Source organism: Panthera leo, chromosome D1, assembly GCF_018350215.1.
Source record: "Panthera leo isolate Ple1 chromosome D1, P.leo_Ple1_pat1.1, whole genome shotgun sequence".
Lineage (NCBI taxonomy): Eukaryota > Metazoa > Chordata > Mammalia > Carnivora > Felidae > Panthera > Panthera leo.
In genome coordinates, this window is record NC_056688.1 from 60028464 (window position 1) to 60049339 (window position 20876).

General features: G+C 42.0%; 1 protein-coding gene across 1 annotated transcript; it reads left to right on the top strand.

The window, feature by feature from the left end:
• The first annotated feature begins 19171 nt into the window (after positions 1–19171).
• LOC122201201 (RNA polymerase II subunit A C-terminal domain phosphatase SSU72-like) lies at positions 19172–19799 on the top strand. Its single transcript, XM_042907128.1, has one exon. The coding sequence runs from the start codon at positions 19172–19174 to the stop codon at positions 19760–19762; it is 591 nt and encodes a 196-aa protein (XP_042763062.1). The 3' UTR covers positions 19763–19799.
• The last annotated feature ends 1077 nt before the right edge of the window (positions 19800–20876 follow it).

Here is a 20876-nt window from a genome sequence, read left to right on the forward strand (position 1 = left end):
GTTGCTTTGCTAAGCCTCAGCCTCCTGTTTTACAAAATGATAACAGAACAAATACATTATTGCAATATTGACAGAATTAAATGAGAACTGTGTAAGCCACTGTTCTTACATGGGTCCATTTCATGAGTTGAAAGGGTTTGCAGGCTGTGAAGAGACCAAGAAGGACAGTGGGACACTAACATTGGCCCTCTCCAGCTCTTGGGAACAGAAACTAGGTGGCTCATGTTCACCTTCCCTTTGTGCCTCTCCTTGGTCACTTCTGCAGCCTCAAGATTCCCCATGGAATGACTTATCTCCAAGTAGATATCTAGTCCAGAGGGTGGTGTCAGTGGGATATGATATTCAAGGGGTATTTATGAGAACATCCTGAAGGAGGGAAAGATTGGACAGAATAGGCTGTCCATGGAGAACTCCATTACTAGGCTTTCTGGTCCTAGGGCCACAGTGGTGACAGTGGCTTACCAGAGCATAGGCCCTGCTGCACTGGAGCCTTTCCCAGTGTCTGGAAGTCTCACATTCACTTTGCAGGCCACAGGGGGAGATGATCACACAGCATTTCCCACTTTCATTCCTTTCAAGCTTCCCCCTTTCAAGGTACCAAACCAGATACCAAAACCTTATACACCCCAAACACTTTAGTACATCCTTGGTTAAAAATTTAATTGAAAACAAAGGATACAAAATAAAATACTGTTGGGGTGCCTGGGTGGCTCAGTCAGTTAAGCATCTAACTCTTGATTTTGGCTCAGGCCATGAGCTCACAGTTCACGAGATAGAGCCCTGCATCAGGCTCTGCACTGACAGTGCGGAGCTTGCTTGGGATTCTCTCTCCCCCATTCTCTGCCCCTCTCCCACCTTCTCTCAAAATAAATAAGCATTACAAAAAAACTTAAAGGAAAAAACAAAATAAAATACTATTTCGCCAAAAACTTAAAAGGGAGAAGTGATAGATATAAGCAGTGTTGAAATCCAATCCTAATAGGCTAACTATTGGGTTAACTAATGGGCTTCCTATTGTAACAATAAGGAAGTTACAGATTATTTTAATAATCATAAAAATGACTACAACATTACTGAAGTGGAGCAAAGCTCCTATTTGTTAGATATATGCATATTCTCTACTTTGTCATAAAATTGATTCTTAGATTATTTTTTCTGAGGTTTTCCTATACCATTTTATAAAATTAAAGAACTTATTATCTGTTGTGAAATACAACACTTCATCCTAGGATTCAAAGCTTGTATGTATGTCTAGAGTAGTAAACTACATTCATTAAAAGTGCATGATAGAGAAAATAAATTGTCCTGGAAAATCGAACCTGCTCACTATTCAAACATTTTTTAATCTGATTATAATGACTTCTTTAATATTATTAAAATCAATCTGGCTAGCCTATAAATTGTGTATATTGTGTTTTCAGCGAGAAAATGTTTTTTTAAAATTTATTTTATTTTATTTATTATTTTTTTATTTTAGAGAGAGAGTGCAAGTGAGGGAAAGGGGCGGAAGAAGAGAAGGAGAGAATCTTAGGCAGGCTCCACACTCAGTGCAGAACCTGATGTGGGGCTTGATCTCACAGCCCTGGGATCATGACCTGAGCTAAAGTCAAGTTGGATGCTTAACCGACTGAATCACCCAGGAGCCCCTCATTCTTTTTTGATGGCTGAGTAAGATTCCAATATATTTCTATGTGTGTGTGTGTGTGTGTGTGTGTGTGTGTGTGTGTGTGTGTGTGTATGGGCTCTCTCCATAGTTTGGCTATTGTTGACAACGCTACTATAAACATTGGGGTGCATGTGCCCCTTCAAATTAGTATTTTTGCATCCTTTCAGTAAATAATGAAATTGCTGGGTTGTAGGGTAGTTCTATTTTTAACTTTTTGAGGAACCTCCATACTGTTTCCCATAGTTAGTCCTTGTCTTTAAAATATTTACAGAACTTCTTCCTGCCCTCCTTGGAGAAGCCCGGGATTTCTAGATGGTGGAAATTCTTCCGAGGGCCAAAGAATTGCCAGGCAATAAGTCAAGTGGTGAAAAGGTGGGAGGTTTTGGGAAGCAGAACCCTCTGCAGTAAATTGCTCGGCAGGAGAGGTATTGGCTGCTGCTCCACCCAGTCTTAATGAATCATATGTGTGAGCCTTACAGGGTAATATCAGTTCATTAGATCAATATAGGAAGAACAAGAGTGTCTTAGGCTGGGCCAGGATCTCTGGATTGAGACCTGGGGGCCACATCGATAGTGGGCGATCACATCAGCAAACTGTCTCTCAGCTTGTTCAGTTCTCTGAAGCTTCAATTGAGAACTTAGTGGAACCTCTCCTGGAAGTGCATTCCTTTCACCCAGGTCAATGCCCACTTCCTGGGCAGCACCCTATAGCATCAGAAGCCCCCTGCAGCACCAGAGCCCAGGACTGGGCTGCTATCTCCTCATAAGGACCAAATAAAGCAGACAGCTTTACCAACTCTTCTTGCTGTGTTTCCTACTAGAGGCCAGGAGCTCAAGTTCCTTGTTTCTGGTGACGATATGCATGCAGAAGAAACAGCTTTATGAAGAAAGGATGAAAATTTTTGCACTCCCCAGGATGAGAGTCCCTGGTCTTCATAAGCTGGAACTTCTCCATCATATGTTTTCTGTACTTTCTTGCTTTTTACATCAGCAAGAGACAGAATGAAAACACAAAACAGGAGACAATCAGCAGCCCCTCTTTATTATGGTATGAAAAAACAAGGGTCTCTTCATCACAGAGAATCAAGGCACTTTCCCTGGGCTACAACCCATGGACACTGCAAACATGGATTTTAATTCAGGGACATGAAACCAGTTAAATATCCAGTTAAATATATATAGAGATCTGTTTTAATTCAACTTTGCCCATGAATGACCTGACAAAGTCTCTAATAACACTTGTCTTTAATTCCATAAAATAATGCTGAAGTGATTATGTGCAAATGGGGATTTTTATTTGTGTGTGTGTATGTGTGAGAGAGAGAGAGAGACAGAGACAGAGACACACACACACACAGAGAGAGAGAGAGAGAGAGAGAGAGAGCGAGAGAGAGAGAGCGAGTGCACAAGTGGGAGAGAGGGGCAGAGGGAGAGAAAGAGAGAATCTTAAGCAGGTTCCACACTCAGTGTGGAGCCTGACACAGGGCTTGGCTGCACAATGCTGGCATCGTGACCTGAACTGAAATCAAAAGTTGGATACTCAACTGACTAAGCCACCCAGGAGTCCCAGTTGGGGTTTTTCTAAATGATGATGCTTGATATTGAGAAAGTCTGGTACTATAAGTCTACCACATATATGACAATTTAGGTTTATTTTTGTTATGTATCCTCTGATGTCTGGTAAGAGATGGGTTCATTGAAAGGTTTTCCCACACTCGTTCCAGTCATAAGACTTCTCTCCACTATGGATTGATGTTTAGTTAAGATCTGAACATTGACTGAAGGCTTTCCAATATCACCTACACTCAAAGAGCTTTCCTCCATATGGAATCTTTGATACACTTTAAGAATTGAGCTAACACTGAAAGCATCCCCAGAATGGTTATGCATATAGGGTTTTGTTCCAATGTTGATTGACTGATGTATAAGATTGAGTTTTTAGTGAGAGTCTTCCCACATTTTTATATTTATGGGTTTTCTGACTTCCACAAGAAGACCTTCCCCCCACTTTCTCCTGTACAAAATGAATTTGCTTATGTTTAATGAGACTTGGGCTCATACAGAAGACTTCTGACACTGAAGATATCCCCAAGGCTTCTCTGATGTGCAAGATCATTCTAGTATCTGAAGGTTTTCCCACATTGTTTACTTTCATGGGACTCAGCTCCAGGAGGGCTTCTCTGTTGTGTAGTATAATGGGACTTGGATTTATACTGAAGATTTTTTCCAGTTGAAGATACTCAGAGGGTTTCCTTAAGTTTGGACATGCTGGTGCTTAGTCAGGGCTGCTGTTGTACCAGGGTTTGTTTGATTAGGGAGAGACACTTTTGGACCAATGACTTTTCCACTGTTTTACATTAAGCAGCTGCTTCATACATTACAGTTGAAGTTGAAAAGTGTGCATACAGCAAAGGAAACAACCAACAAAACTAAAAGGCAACCAACGGAATGGGAAAAGATATTTGTAAATGACATATTGGACAAAGGGCTAGTATCCAAAATCTATAAAGAGCTCACCAAACTTCACACCCAAAAAACAAATAACCCAGTGAAGAAATGGGCAGAAAACATGAATAGACACTTCTCTAAAGAAGACATCCGGATGGCCAACAGGCACATGAAAAGATGCTCAACGTCGCACCTCATCAGGGAAATGCAAATCAAAACCACACTCAGATATCACCTCACGCCAGTCAGAGTGGCCAAAATGAACAAATCAGGAGACTATAGATGCTGGCGAGGATGTGGAGAAACGGGAACCCTCTTGTACTGTTGGTGGGAATGCAAATTGGTGCAGCCACTCTGGAAAACAGTGTGGAGGTTCCTCAAAAAATTAAAAATAGACCTACCCTATGACCCAGCAATAGCACTGCTAGGAATTTACCCAAGGGATACAGGAGTACTGATGCATAGGGGCACTTGTACCCCAATGTTTATAGCAGCGCCCTCAACAATAGCGAAATTATGGAAAGAGCCTAAATGTCCATCAACTGATGAATGGATAAAGAAATTGTGGTTTATATACACAATGGAGTACTACGTGGCAATGAGAAAGAATGAAATATGGCCCTTTGTAGCAACGTGGTTGGAACTGGAGAGTGTGATGCTAAGTGAAATAAGCCATACAGAGAAAGACAGATACCATATGGTTTCACTCTTATGTGGATCCTGAGAAACTTAACAGAAACCCATGGGGGAGGGGAAGGAAAAAAAAAAAGAGGTTAGAGTGGAAGAGAGCCAAAGCATAAGAGACTCTTAAAAACTGAGAACAAACTGAGGGTTGATGGGGGGTGGGAGGGAGGGGAGGGTGGGTGATGGGCATTGAGGAGGGCACCTTTTGGGATGAGCACTGGGTGTTGTATGGAAACCAATTTGACAATAAACTTCATATATTGAAAAAAATAAATAAAAAAAATTAAAAAAATAAATAAACATTAAATTAAAAAAAAAAAGGAAAAAAAAAAAAAAAGAAAAGTGTGCATAGGCTGAATGGAGAATTTGTTAGTCCCAGAATACTGACAAGACTGAACTTCAGGGCAAATTCTACCAGGTGTCTTAGGTCCCTTTATCAGAGTGATACTCTCTTTGGCTTGAGGTGATGTAAGCTCTGCTTCCTCCTGCACTTGGCTAAATGATTCAGAGGCTCCTCGACTTGTCCATTGCAGAGGCCCTCAGGAACGTTCCCATTTAGTCCTCTGGACATTGACCCCTGCATTGGAATTCTGCAAAACTGCTTTGATAATGGACTTCTTGTTTAAGACCAGGAGTCAACATCCCTCTCTGTTTAGGATTCAGTTTGGGGTGGGATATGGTCATCATCACTTCAGTGCTGATCCCAGAAGAATGTTCTCCACCCAGAAGATTTTGTTTGCAAATCTCCATCCTTATGAGTCGTAGAACTGCATTCTCAGAAGCAGGTGTGATTTTAGAGATTTAACCAGTCATCATTCTGATGGAGTCAGTTTCTACTGATCCCTCACTTCTTCAATATTCTAAGGGACCAAGTATCAGAACATTAACTTAAATATACCCTTATTTTCATAGTAACTTCTGATACAAAAAAAGGTCTTTGGAAAATCTTCATCACATAAATCACTGATGACACTTTCCTTTGGCATGTATTTTCTTGTGTTTAGTAGGATTAGAGATCCCATGGAAAGGTTTCTTGTATGTTTTCTATACAGTTTGGATTCTCTGGTTATGAATAGGGTTTAACCTTGACTGTATGCTTTCCTGCATTCTCCACATTCAGAAGGCTTTTCTCCAGAGTGAATGCTCTGGTTATTAATAAGGGCTAAGTTTACATAGAATGCATTCCCACACTCCTAACATTCATAAGGTTTTTCACCAGAGTGGATTTTCTGATGTTTGAGGTCTGAGCTCACACTAAATGCTTTCCCATGACATTCATAGGGTTTCTCTCCATTGTGGATTCTCTGATGTATAATCAGGTGTGCCCTCACACTGAAGCCTTTCCTACAGTAGTTACAAGTACAGGGCTTCTCACCAGTGTGGAATCTTTCATGCACAGTGAGGGTGGAACGCACACTGAAGGCTTTTTGGTAGTGATTACATTCATAGGGTTACTCTCCAGTGTGGATTCTCCAATGTTCAACAAGGCCTGGGCTCCAGGAAAACTTCTTTCCACATTCACTACATGCATAACTGTCTTTCTCCCATGGGCCTGCCCTCATGCTTTTCTACCTGGTTCATATGCTGGTAAAATTTTTCATACTCATATATGATATACAGATATAATATATCCCTATTACATATGCTGACAATCTAAGTGTCCATCCTTGCAAAAATCTTACCTTCAGAATCAACACCTTCTTCGTACTTTGAGCCTTGACTCTGGGTATCCGGGGCTAGAAGGATGGAGGCCAGGAGGGTCCAGGGAGAGGTCGACTTCTGTGGAGGCCACGTGTGGGGCACCTTGAGGGCCGCTCTAAGGCCCTGGAGGCTTCCCTTTCTGTGGTTTCTGAGCTGGCCACAACTCTCCTGTAGGGAAAAGGGCCCCTATGTAATTGATATTTCAACGGTGCATTCCTGGGTAGGAGTGGGGGAGACAGTGACTCTCCCTTTGCTCCAGAGGGAGGGCGTTTCTTGCTAGATTACTTCTTGACTGTGTACAAGAGCTGGGATCTGGCACTCCTCAGGCTCAGTGGTCAGGAGCTGGCCTCAGCCATTGTCAACTGAACTGCTGGAGCCGGCTTGGGGCGGAGAGTTTTTCTGGTAACAGAATTCCTGAAACCAGCAAAACCAGCTCCTCTGAAATGCTGCCATGCAGTTTTCCAACTGGAGTCTGAGGTTCAGTAAGAGTCCTCTTGCAGGCCTCTTCTTCCATTACACTTCAGGGGTGCACGTTGTTGTAACTCAGTAAGACTCTGGAGGCCGTGGCAAACAATAGGCTTACAACCGGAAGACAGAACAGCCTGGATATGTGAGAAAAACCCTCAGCCGGACACATCTGAGCGCTGTCCGGCTTCGGCCAAGCAGCACCCACCATGCCCGCCCCAGAGAAATTCTTAACAAGAGTTCATAATGTGACCGGTATGAGGATATGTGTCCCAGAATTTTTCGTGACATCTGGGAACTGGGTGTGTCCAGCATTGGGAGAGTAGGTAATTAAGGGAATATACGAGGTAAAAATAATAAACTAGATGTAAGTATTAGCAGGTGAGAGATTAAAAAAAATTTTTTTTAAATCTTTATTATTTATTTTTGAGAGAGAGAAAGAGAGATAGAGTATGAGCAGGGGAGGAGCAGAGAGAAAGGGAGACACAGAATCGGAAGCAGGCTCCAGGCTGGTAGCACAGAGCCAGATGCAGAGCTTGAACCCAGGAACCATGAGATCGTGACCCGAGCCGAAGTCGGGCGCTTAACCAACTGAACCACCCAGGCACCCCAGCAAGAGAGATCTCAAAAATGGTGATGAGTGAAACACAGTAAGAAACAGAATGACATTTTTAGAACAACACGTTTTATAATTAAAACAATTCGAACAACAGTTATATATGTTTTATAAGAGTAAAATGCAAGCTTAAGTTAATATAGTAAATACATTAGAATGAGGATGTATGGGGGGGAATGGGTACTGGGAATAAAATATAGATGGGCCTCATACACACTGATGATGTTTCCGTGCTCCAAAATGAGGATTATGACTAATCCCATACTCTGTACACTAGGTATAATTGAAGAAAAAAAATTGTTAATAATTGATTCAGATGTTTTTGAGTTGATAAGACAGAAGAAAAATTCTGAGTTAAAAGAGTAGTGGCTTCCCATAAAAATATTATTGATATAAAGTACAAAGGGTTAGAATAACTCCACAAAATTCAAGCTTTATTAATGTCCCGTGTTTACAGAATGGCCTCTCCTTATTTCTTCCAATTACCTTTCTCCTCTCTGTACTACAGTGGCCCTTTTATTTGGGCCTGGTTCTTCTCTTTATGGTACGTCAAAAATGTAGGCTAAAGATTTGTAGTAGAATGGAGTGCCAAAACTCTGGAAGAGTTAGGAATATACAGAAAAATATGATTGAATTGGTGAACTTGGACATTAAAGGGTGTCAAAAGAAATGGGGGTCTCAGGATATTTTGCTAAGTGAAATAAGTCAGTCAGAGAAAGACAGATATCATGTGTTTTTACTCATATGTAGAACTTGAGAAACTTAACAGAAGACCATAGGGGAGGGGAAGGGGGGAAAAAAAGTTACTGAGAGGGAGGGAGGCAAACCATAAGAGACTCTTAAACACAGGGAACAAACTAAGGATTTGAGAGGAGAGGGGAAAATGGATGATGGGCATGAAGGAGGGCACTTGTTGGGATGAGCACTGGGTGTTGTATGTAAGTGATGAATCACGGCAACTTACCCCTGAAACCAAGAGCACACTATATACTGTATGTTAGCTAACTTGACAATAAATTATATTAAAAAAAAAAAAAAAGAAGTGGGCCTCAGAGAAGCAGACATCAGAAACATCCCCCTCTCCCTGTGCCTTTGTGTTCTGGTGGGGTGTTCCTTTTTAGGGTGCTGGGCAGTGAGAAGAAGAATTCAGGTCCTTGTGGGAGGCACAGAGGCTGAGAAAGAGTGTGAAGGGGCTCACAGAATGATGGCAATGATGGATGGCATGGGCTGTTAGGGACAAAAGTCCCCTCCTTTTCTGCATCCCCAACCCCACCTGGTGCTCCTGAGATGTTACTCAGGTAGGAAAGGAATCCCTGAATGGACAGTGTGAACCCAACTCCTCTCCACCCTTGTGCTCTCTCTTCTCTTTTTCTCCTGGACTCAGTATTCCCTGGTTAAGAGGCTTCATTGCATCTGGAACACGAGGGAGTAGGGTTGATTCTACCAGGAGCCTAGGAATCTTCTGAAAAGCATTGAAGAGTCTTGGAATGACCAGAGGAATCATCCTAGCATAGAAGCTTCCATAACATACAGGGTTCTTAAATTTGCTCAAGAGACAATATGTCTCCCCTTGGAATGAACACAGGAGTTGGCAGTAGGGACACATTAGGGATTGTTAGGCTTTGTGGTCTGACCTAGAAAAAAGCCTGTCAAAAAGCAAGTAAACTTGCTTTCAGGATCTTGGGAACCCTCTGCCCCATGTTGCAGAGGGGGTGGCTCTCTGTGTCTCCTGACCCTCTAGATTGCTCAGAGTGGTGTCCTTGGATATGGCTGTCCTGTCCTGCCTCTTCCCCATCTTATTGTGGGGCTCCTACAATAAATGGCTGTAAAGAAAGTCACTTCGGTTCCATCTAGATTCATATCACCTGGGGAGGGGTTGGCCTCTTTCAGTCAACCAGAGGAACATTTTCTCCTTATTAATTAAGCTTCACAACAGACTAAAACCCAGTCCAGAAAACAGTAGGCAAGAACACTGAGATGGGTGTGAAATGTGCCACTCACTCCCCAGGAAAGTGGTGCTAGAGACCTTTACCTCTGAGCTCTGTGGTATGCGTTGCCTCTGGCTGAGGAGGAGAAAGTTGTTCATGTCCCCCTTAAAACTCTACCACAGAGTCTCTAAAAGTAGCATGCACATCTTTTTGGTCCCCTTCAGCTTTACTCTGGTGATACCAGTGGGTCACTGACTCAGAACATGGCCCCTGAACTTTGGTCTTGGGGTGGTGGGTGTTTACGGTTCACTGACTTTTACTTCCTTCCTAGGTAATGTCACTGAAATGTGAAAATATGTCAGATTTCTGTCCAGTCAGGAACTACCTGAGTGGGGATAAGGCAGTCTACTTGTCAGATGAGTAAATAGAAATGTTGGGGTGGGTGGGGGTCATGGAGGAGAACCAGGCTGGTGGGAAGTGGAAGGAACATTGATGGTGGGCAAACTGCGGAGGGGCCGCAAAGGTGTGGGTGGTGAGGGTGGAAGGGAAGAAACGATGAAGGGTGGGAATACTAAAAGAAGGCAGGAAGAAAGGGAGGTACAGAAGAGGGTAGTTTTCTCATCCTCAACTAACTTCTCACACTTATCAAGCTCTGTATTCAAACTGTAGTATCTTTGTTGTATCATCAATATAGGAAGGCATCAGGTGTGCTCTCTTTTAACCTCCAACCACCCCAGTTTCCAACTTAGAATCATCAACACCTATGATCTCCATGGGGGCAGTGGGACCTACCGGCCAAAGGCTTAGGATATTTTAATCATATCAATTGGGTACAAGTGGTAATGACCTTAGGCAATGTCTTGATTTCTCAGTCCCTCAGTGGATAATTCTATGCCCTTACGGTTAAAGGGGATAAAATACCTAAAGTCTTACTATGCTTACCAGCTAAGAGTGCCAACACAGTAACCATAGTAATTGTTATTACCTTCCTCTTGGCTCAGGGACAGAGTGTCCCTATTATTCAAGATCACTGCATCCCACACTGCCCTTCTAATAACTTCCTTTCATCTCATCTAGGACCTTGCTATAGCAAATGTCTTTGATCTCCTGGATGGTTGTTTAAATCTCCTCAGGATGAAACAGTTTAGTACCTCCTATTTTCAAAACAAACCTTCCACTCATGTGTTGGGCCTTTTTCAAGGCCAAATCTCAAGTTAAAACCCGCTCCCCTCCCCACCTCCCGCCCTTCACAAGCCAGCTGTCTGTCCTTATTCCCTCTACAGCCTGCTGCCATCTGGCTTACACCTTAGCTTATACTTTAGCATTCTTGCAGAGTTCCCTGAGGGCTTTTCTGTGCCAAATTAAAGCCTAATTCCTCCCACACTGGCACTCTCCACCGAATTCAACATTTTTCTCAGTCTCAACTTCTTAAAACTTTCTGAATCCTTTGCTTCAATGAAACAAAATCTGAATTCCTCTTATTGTGTCTAAGACCGTTCCTCTTTCACCCTAAATTTAAAGTCTGTTAGGCAACTATCCTCAGATGATTTTTATTCTTGTGCAACATGCTCTCCTGCTGACTCAAATTGGTTTTTGAAATGAGATGAGATATAAACAAATACTTAGCAGATACATTTTATTTTATATTTTATTTTATTTTGTTTTTCCTTTTGGTTCATCTACTCTCACCTAAATACACTGATGCCACTGAAATCTGAAGTTCCATCTTAGGCTTCTTCTGTAATCTTCAGAATTCAATATCTAAACGGCATCAGCATACCTTTTCCTGTTTATGCTTTAAGTTGAACTTGGCAAAAGTAACAACTTCCTACTTCTCCTTAATTCATGTTAGTTCGTTGTAGGACTTCACGGGCAGTCACTCTGTGGAGAAACCTGAGAGTCATTCTGGACCTTCCCAGAACCAATCAGTCATGAAGTCTTAACAAGATTACTCCTAAATGTTTCTGAAACCCATTTTCTCCTCTCCATCACTAACATATGGTGCACTGTAAATTCTCATTCAAATTCAGACACTTCCCCATCCCCCATAACTCCATTTGCAGAGAAGAATTTCAAATGTGGCTGCCCAAGGGTGCTGAGCAATTGGTTTCTAGTTCTAGGGGTAGGTTTTTGTTTTGAAAGAGGCTAAGCAAATATATACTGAAAATAATTTTTTTTCCCCTTAGTCCACTTTCTATGGGGGTAATTCTTTCTTTTCTCTTTAGAATGGTAAGATCTAGAGGACAAATATTTGGATAAAGGCTTTAGTGAATGGGATCACAGAGGTCTATTTAATACAGGCATCAGGTCCAAGATACGAATCCTCCTGGCTCACATTTGGTAGCTCAATTCATAGCATTATTTAAGGCTTGGACCATCACTCAGCGGGACTGTTTCTGTGTATCTTCTGGTGGTGGCAACAGGTAGCTAGCTACTTGAGGTTCTGGAGATCCTGGATGTGGGCTTCTTTTTCACATCTTTTTCACCTTGAAGACTTGGGTCTTCATTTTATTTAAAAATCCCTGTCTGTTTGGTTCAATATTTAGATCTTTGGCTCTGTTTCTGTTGTTTTTTGCCCCTCATTATTTTTAGTTATTTGGTACTGTTTCTTGGCATGCTTAGTAATATTTGATTTGGGTTGTGTGGATAAAATCATTGTATGTGAAAAACTGTAGAAGCTTTGGCTCATGTTCTTGGCTAATGTTCTCTTTCTCCAAAAAGGCAGATAGAGTACTGGCAGGTTTTGATCCCACTTTGTTAGCGCTAATCTTTTACTGGTTGCCGTTACTCCTAGAGCACAGCCCTTCTGCTGTCTCAGAGGTAAGCCTGGAGTGCTTACAAGTGTTACCCTACCTTCTCAGGCCCTGACCTATAACCTCTGAATCCCCAGCAACATAGAGCTGCTAAAACTTTTGCATAGCTGTTTACCCTCATAGCTGTTGCTTTCAACTTAGGTGTGGGGAATCTTGCCTTGGAGTTGCACAGGTTAGGAACTGAAAAACACCTCAAGGGGAAATTACATGCTAAATTTTGGGCTCATTTCTCTAAGGTTCCCTCTTCCATCTCAAGTCTCAGACTCCATGGCATCTCTGAACTCCAGCTTCCTTCTTTCCAGCCCACTTGAAATGCCACAAGCCCAGCCCCCTCTTTCCGCGTAGTCTATTCTCCATACCTGGACTCAGCAAATGCTCTGAGGGAAAAAGCACAGGCAAATGTGGCATTGTCTAGGTACACCTACATTCTCTCCAGCAATTTTTCTCCTTTAAGGCCTGCCTGGCTTGATTTCTCCCTAATACCTTCAGTGACTTTATGTATTTTATCCAGCTTTTACACTTACTATTGACAGGAGGGTTAGTGTGGCATAAGCTACTCCATTGTGCTTAGCTGTGGAGGCTGGATATACTTACTGCTCATCCACAGATGTCCTAAAGCTCCAAGGTACCGACTGGTTTAGGTTTCATCCTTGGCCACCTGAGTGGTAACTGGTCTCTGCCTCCAGGCTTACCCCTTCCCATCCATGTTAGCATGGAGACAGAGGCCTCAAGTCAGGACAATATGAACATCAAAAAGAATATCTACAATGGATTGAAACCCATCTACTATAGATATTATAAGCCAAGAGTTTATTCTGAGTGTGAAAAAAAAAATGATTTACTTTTGGAAGTTCTAGGGGAGTAATTCATTATTTTGAAAGCAGGTAAGAGGAGACCTTTAAACATGCTTCTCTTCTCTCTCTCTTTTTTTTAATGTTTATTTTTGAGAGAGAGAGAGAGAGAGAGAGAGAGAGAGAGAGAGAGAGAGAGTGAGCACAGGTGAGTGAGCTGGGGAGGGGCAAAGAGAGGGAGACACAGAATCCGAAGCAGGCTCCAGGCTCCGAGCTGGCAGCACAGAGCCCGGGTGTGGGGCTGGAACCCACAAACCGTGAGATTGTGACCTGAGCCAAAGTCAGACTCTTAACTAACTGAGCCACCCAGGTGCCCCAAAACATGTTTTTCTTTTATAAACTCTATTTCCAGTGCCACATCTTGAGCTTTCTAGGCTTCAGTGTAAGTGGGACACTGTGTTCTACAGACTGCTCCTAGCCAAATGCAATACCCCCTTTTGGGTGTTATTACTCCACAAGACACTTCAGTGGCATAGCACTCCACTCTCACGGAGACTCCCTCCCTTGGCCTTGAGAATACTCATTGTCTGGTTCTCCTCTTGCTGATCTATTCCTCCTCCCCCTCACTCCTCAGGCCCCAGTGCCCGTCTGGGATGCTTTCTTTCTCACCCTGCAAGATCTCACCTGCCATACTTAAACTTTCCCTTTCCCATGGGTCGTAGTGGAGGAGAGGCAGCCAGTGGGCCAGAGCTGGGCCTCCGGCCACCCAAGTCTTTCCTCAGGCTGAGGCAGCTGTGTGCCTCAGGCCTTGCGCCTCCAACTGCCTGGCAGGGGAAAGGTGAGAACTGGCAGCTTGGTCCTGGGGATGCATCCTCTCACTCCCCTTTCTGGTTAAAGACAAAGCACCTACTGGTGTCTACTCAGCTGATTGGAGGCACCCTGTGGTGCTGTCACTGCATCTGGTGGCTCTATGCCTACCCAGGATTCCTCAGCCTGGGTCCTGTTCCCCTCACCCAGCTGGGTCCTCCTCAGTGAGACCACAGTAAGAAGGACATAAACCTCAATTTTCAACCACCCTGTAATGAAACAGACGGTATTGGTATCTTAGAGATGGACTCACTTAGGGTTGGCATAAGTAGATTGTTATATCTGTCCCATGTACTATAAGAGAGATGTAAAATGATAGCACAGGAGGGAATCTTGGTTACACGAAGGCCTGATGGTGTGTGGGAGTGCTTTCTGAATGCTATTAACTTAGTGCCTAGGCTTAAGATCCAAGGAGGGAAGATGGGAGAGATTGATTTTGGTATCCTGAAACTATACTCTCCATGGACCCAAAAAGTCAAGGTGAAATCACGAGCAGAATGTAGACCAGGGGACTGGAAGGCTTTCTTCAGGTGCATCAGAGGAGAGCTGCTGCTTACTCTGTTTTTTGCCATCACCCTTGTGGGGAGTAGAGACCACTTTTCCTTCCACCATCTCTGGGTCTGCTCCCATTTGGGGTCTAGGAACAGTCAGACTTGAGCCTCAGTGAGCTGGGTATACGAATCCTTTGTCAGTGGGCCCAGCAGCAAGAGATGGTTCCTTAGAACAAACTGCACATTCACCCACTGCCATACAGGTACTAGGGGAGAAAGAAGACAACTCAGATAAAAGGTAAATCCCATTAAAGAAATTGAAGGAGGAAGATGACAAAAAACATTTTCTGAGTCCATAATATAATTTCTCTTATAAATAATTTAGTGAATGAATTGAAGGAAGAAATTGCTTTTCTGAGATACAAGCTAGGTTTGAGCTGTATCTCAAAACAAGCAGCAAAAAATATAAAAAATTAATCAAGAATAACAAATTGTAAGTTACTGGAATACCAGAAGGAGTAAGGAGCATCAATGATTGGGAGACAATAATGAACTAAACACTAGTAGACTATTTCTTTTCTTTCCTTTTCTTCTTCTTTTTTTTCTTTCTTTCTTTCTTTCTTTCTTTCTTTCTTTCTTTCTTTCTTTCTTTCTTTCTTCTTTCTTTCACTTATTTCCAAGACTTTATTTAAATTCAGGTTAGTTAACATATAGTGTAGTATTGGTTTCAGGGTAGAATTTACTGATTCATCACTTACATATAACACCCAGTGCTCATCCCAACAAGTGCCCTCCTTAATGCCCATCAACCATTTAGCCCATTCCTCCCCCACATCCCCTCCACTAACCCTCAGTTTGTTCTCTATAGTTGAGAGTCTTTTATAATTTACCTCCCTCTCTGTTTTTATCTTATTTTATTTTTCATTCCCTTCCCCTATGTTTTGTTTCTTAAATTCCACATATGAGTGAAATCATATGGTATTTTTCTTTTTCTGACTGACTTATTTCGCTTGGCATAATACACTCTAGTTCTATCCATGTCATTGCAAATGACTAGTATCCAAAATCTATAAAGAATTTATCAAACTCAACACCCCAAAAATAAATAACCTAGTTAAGAAATGGGCAGAAGACACGAACAGACATTTCTCCAAAGAAGATGTACAAATGGCTAAAAGATGCATGAAAAGATGCTCAACATCACTCATCATCAGGGAAATACAAATCAAAACCAGAATGAGATACCACCAGTAAGAATGGCTGAAATTAACAACTCAGGAAACAACAGATATTGGCAAGTATGCAGAGAAAGGGGAACCCTCTTACACTGTTAGTGAAAATGCAAACTAGTGCAGCCACTCTGGAAAATCACGTGGAGGTTCCTCAAAAACTTAAAAATAGAATTACCCTATGATCCAGCAATTGCACTATTAGGTATTTATCTAAAGGACACAAAGATACTGATCCAAAGGGGCACATGCACCCCAATTTTTATGGCAGCACTATCAACAATAGTCAAATTATGGAAAGAACTAAAATGTCCATTGACTGATGATGCATGGATAAAGAAGATGTGAGATATATATATATATATATATATATATATATATATATATATATATATATATATATATATATAGTGGAATATTACTCAGCTATCAAAAAGAATGAAATAGTAGAATATTTCTTGAGATGTTATAAAAGGCTCAGGGTGTTTCAGGCTAGATCATACTTCCTCAACAGGGGTGATATCACCCCTAAGGAAGGGAAAATGATTTTGGGGGCTGGCGGCGGTGGTGGTGGGGAAAGAAAAATCTCACTCTTTTTATGTATAAAGTCTAGATACAGTACATAAGCCAATATGTGATTTATCTGTGCTATTAAAATCTCATAGGAGGAATTTGGAAAAAAATGTCTAAAAAGACTCATTAGGTAGGTGATAAAGAATGAAAGACATTAGGTAAGTGATAAAGAATGAGAGATTGAGAAGTACTGGAATAGACTGATGAGAAAGGAATACTCTGGTAAAGATTTTTAATTCTAAGGAGCAAGAGAAAACCGTTACATATCACTTATGTGAACCAGAACAAAATGGGAGTGGAGGAATGGGAAGAAAAGCAAGAAAACAGAGGCAGTGAAGGTTGAGTTAAATATTTAAATAATTTATTATAAAGTCTAATGGAAAAAGGTGAGGCTTCAGGGAGAGTCCATTCTAAGTTACAGGGACTCAGAAATCAAAAGGGCTATCTCCAAAATAAATTAGATTAAGACCATTGAATTAGAATTAACTTAATGTCTCAGCAAAATCTGGGAGTTAGGAATAGGGTCAGTGAAAAAGAATTAAGAGATTTATAAAACTTTTTTTCAAATAATAATAGGGAAATATGATCTAATTAGGAAGGGCAGGGAAAGTGCAGGTAACCATTTAATGGAATGGAAAATCAAGATAGAACTTCCAAATTAATAAGGGCGGACTGGAGTATATAACAACTTGATAAAAATCATAAAAATAACAAAAATCAAGGGCAGAAACAAAAATGTAAAATAAATAAAACTCAAGGAATGAAGTACAATAGTCCTTACATCAAATGTGTATGGACTAAATTCTGGCAATAAATAAATTTTGAAAAGTAAAGGCTTCATGGGCAAAGGAATGGCAAAAATTAGCAAATAAAATTAGAATCACAATGCATTCCATACCCTGGAGATTCTGATTTAATTGGTCTGGGATGTGCTCCAGGAGTTGATTACATCTCTATCTATTATCTGTCTGTGTATCTATCTATTTATTTATCTATCTATCTATCTATCTATCTATCTCTTAAAATTTTATGTGTGCAATACAGTATTGTTCATTATAGGCACAATGTTATACAGAATATCTTTAGAACTTAATCATTTTGGGGCACCTGGGTGGCTTAGTTAAGTATCTGACTTCGGCTCAGGTCATGGTCTCTCGGTTCACGAGTTTGAGCCCTGTACATGCTCTCTCTCTCTCTCAAAAATAAATATAAAAACATTTAAAAAATTAAAAAAAGAACTTAATCATCTTGCATAACTGAAATTTTATATCCATTTCTTCCAACCCCTAGTGACTGCCATCTACTCTCCTCTTCTGTGTGTTCTGTCTCTCTCTCTCTCTCTCTCTCGAGGGTGCAAGTGAGCAAGGGGCAGAGAGAGAGAGAAAGAGGGAGAAGTGGGGCTCATCCGGGGCTCATGTTTTATCTGAAGCAGGGCTCATGCTTACCCAAAGCGGGGCTCAAGCTCACCCGATGTGGGACTCGAACTCCCCAACTGTGAGATCATGACCTGAGCTGTCAGATGCTTAACGACTGAGCCACCCAGGCACCCCTGTGTGTTCTCTTTTTATATGAATTACAAAATTTAAGCAAAAAAATGGTTTGATAAAATTGGTCTTTTTGATGGTTTGAAACATGGGATCTATGTTGGTAAGGTCTTTGAGATGTCTTTAATTCACTAGCCGGATTTGTGCTGACTCAAAAAGCCATTGCAATACAATACTCTTAGTTGACATTTATAGCTATAATAAGATTTCCTTTAAAAAACATTTTACTGAGGTATGAATGATATACAAAAAGCTGTACATATTTAGTGTATACAACTTGATGGGTTTGGAGATAAATATACGTTGAGAAACCATCACCACAATCTTTGCCATGAACATATCCATTTCCTCCAGAAGTTTCTTTCCTTCCTTCCTTTATCCTATCCCTTCTCTCTAATTAAATACAAAACTGAACCAACAGGGCTAACTCCAGATTTAAAAGCGCTCCCTCTAGCAACACCCTTGTCGAGAGAATTAGAAGCACAAGTGATTTAATCATCCAACTGTTCTAATGATCATGTTATGCTTAGCACGATTAGATGGCACTCCATCTGATCATATTCAGTCAGTCAAGGAATCCTGTTTGTCTCCACCCACTCCTTAAAGGTAACTGAACACAAACCCTGTTCCTGTTCTGGGGCACTTTGCTAGTTGGAAGAGCTTCCATCAATTCTTGATTTTACTTGCAAACCATTATTTTAAGAATATCAAATACAGAAAATGCTATGTGGTGACTCCTACTATACTATCATCAGGGATGTTGTCCAGTATGTGATTTGTTTGTACTGGTGAATGACTTGATGAATTTTTAGGCAAAACTATATACAATCCTCCTATGATTTACACAATGGCATTTCTGGAAAATCCAAATGCACATTAACGTGCAAGGATACTTATATGTAGAACTGAATTGGTTGTACCTTCAAAATCTGAAAGCAGATTTTCCACTCATATTCATGACCAGTTCATGGCAGAGCAGTGACATGCTTACAGTTAGCCTGCTTGATGTGGTCACTGTCAACCTCAGCCCTCATTCACCATGTAAACCAACAGGGCGAACTGCGGGTTTCACATGGCTGTGCTGGGTGGTCACATCCTTTTTGGGATCCAGTGGTTTAGTTGATGCCAGGAGTGCATGGCTGTCGTGATGAGGTTATGGGTCTCAGGATCGGATGGCACTGCACCTGATGAAACCAATTCCATCAGGAAGTCCTAGAAGTCTCCGCCCGGTCGGTGGGGGTGATGGAATATAAGCCCGGTGCCTGTTCTCGAACACTGTGCTGGTTGGAAGAGTCGAAACCAGGTGGACACCCACAGTGTTCTGGCAGCCCCCGAAGCCCCCAGGGGCCGCCATCATGTCCCCGTCAGCTCTCGGGGTGGCTGTGGTGTGCATGATCAACATGAACAGGAGCATGGAAGCCCACAGTATCCTCCAGAAGAGAGGGTTCAGCGTGCGCTCTTTTGGAGCCATATCTCTGGTGAGGCTCCCAGGACCCACACGCTGTCGTCCGCATCCCATGAGGTACGATTTCTCCACGAGGTACATGCACATGTATGACGACCTCTCCAGGAAAGACCCGGAATGCTACCGCGGCAACGGAATCCTGCGCATCTTGGAGAGGAAGGAGAGAATCAAGCCTCACCCAGAAAGGTTTCAGGAGTGCAGCGACTCCTTCGAAGTCATTTTCACCTGCGAGGAGAGGGTATACGACCGAGTGGTGCAAGAGCTGTGTGCCAGGGAGCAGGTGACCTTCCGGGCTGTGCACGTGGTGGACGTGGACATCGAGGACACCTTGGAGGAGGCCACCTTCCGGGCGTTCCTCATCTGTGAGCTGTGCCAGAGCTTCCAGCAGGCAGACGACATGGAAGACAGTCTGGATCAGCTGCTGCACGCAGCAGAGGAGAAAACAGGAAAGAGCATTCTTCACACAGTCTGCTTTTACTGACGGTCATGGCTGGATTTGGTCCCTTGCTCATTAAGAACTTGTGCGTGGGGTTTCTGATTCGTCTGTATTTTGTGTGAGAATAGGTTTCAAATCCTTTTCATGAACTTCTGTTTCTGTGATTTTTAGGTATATACCACTGGGGAAGAGATATGAGCAAGAAAAAGCATTTTTTGGGAGTCGGGGACAAGGCGTAATAGTCATGGAAACAGTCCAAACTTGGGCATATGTTCTAGGTACTTGGTGCACAAGAAGTAATTCAGCGCCAGTGTGGATCTGTGAGGAAGTTGCTGTCATGGCCTGTGTTTTGCAGATGAGCAAGTCAAAGTTTATAATGGAATGCTGGACAAGTGATTTGTTGAAGGATATTCAGCAAACAAACAATATGGTCTGGGCCATCACTGTTTCCCCAGCCTTCTTTCTGGAGGCTCTGGGGGAGAATTAATTTCCTTGCCTTTTCTAACTTCTAGAAACCACCCACCCATGTTCCTTGGCTCAAGGTCCCCTTCTACCATCTTCAGAGTCAGCCATGTCAAGTTGAATCATTTCACATGACATCATTTCTGCCTCCCTCTTTCACATTTAAGGACCCTTATAATTACATTGGGCTCACCCAGAAAATTCAGATTGATCTCCCAATTTTAAGGTCAGCGGTGTTAAAAAGAATGCCACAGACCCAAGGTGGTGTTGCTTGCACCCTGGACTGCAAACCAAGGCTTAACTGAAATTTTCAATTTCTCCAGGAGTGGACTTATAAATCGGTCTGGAATTTTGTACTCAGTACAAATGGGATAATCTGTTATGTGGGTCCTCTCCATCTCCCAAAGGAAGATGAGGTCATCCACCTAATAAGACTCCCTCCCATTCCCACTGAGGGAAGGGGACCTTGCCTGAAATAGTTGTTTCTTTTATTTTGCTAATAACTTTTTGCCTCATTGTCCTTCCTATAAAAACCTTGCATGTGTATAACTCCTTGGACCTTCCTTCTACTCTGTACATGGGATGCTACCTAATTCATGAATTGAGTAATAAAGCCAATTAGATCTTTACAATGTAGTGGTTTGAATTTTTGTTATTTAACAGTAGATTAGGAAACCTAATCCCATCTGTACATATT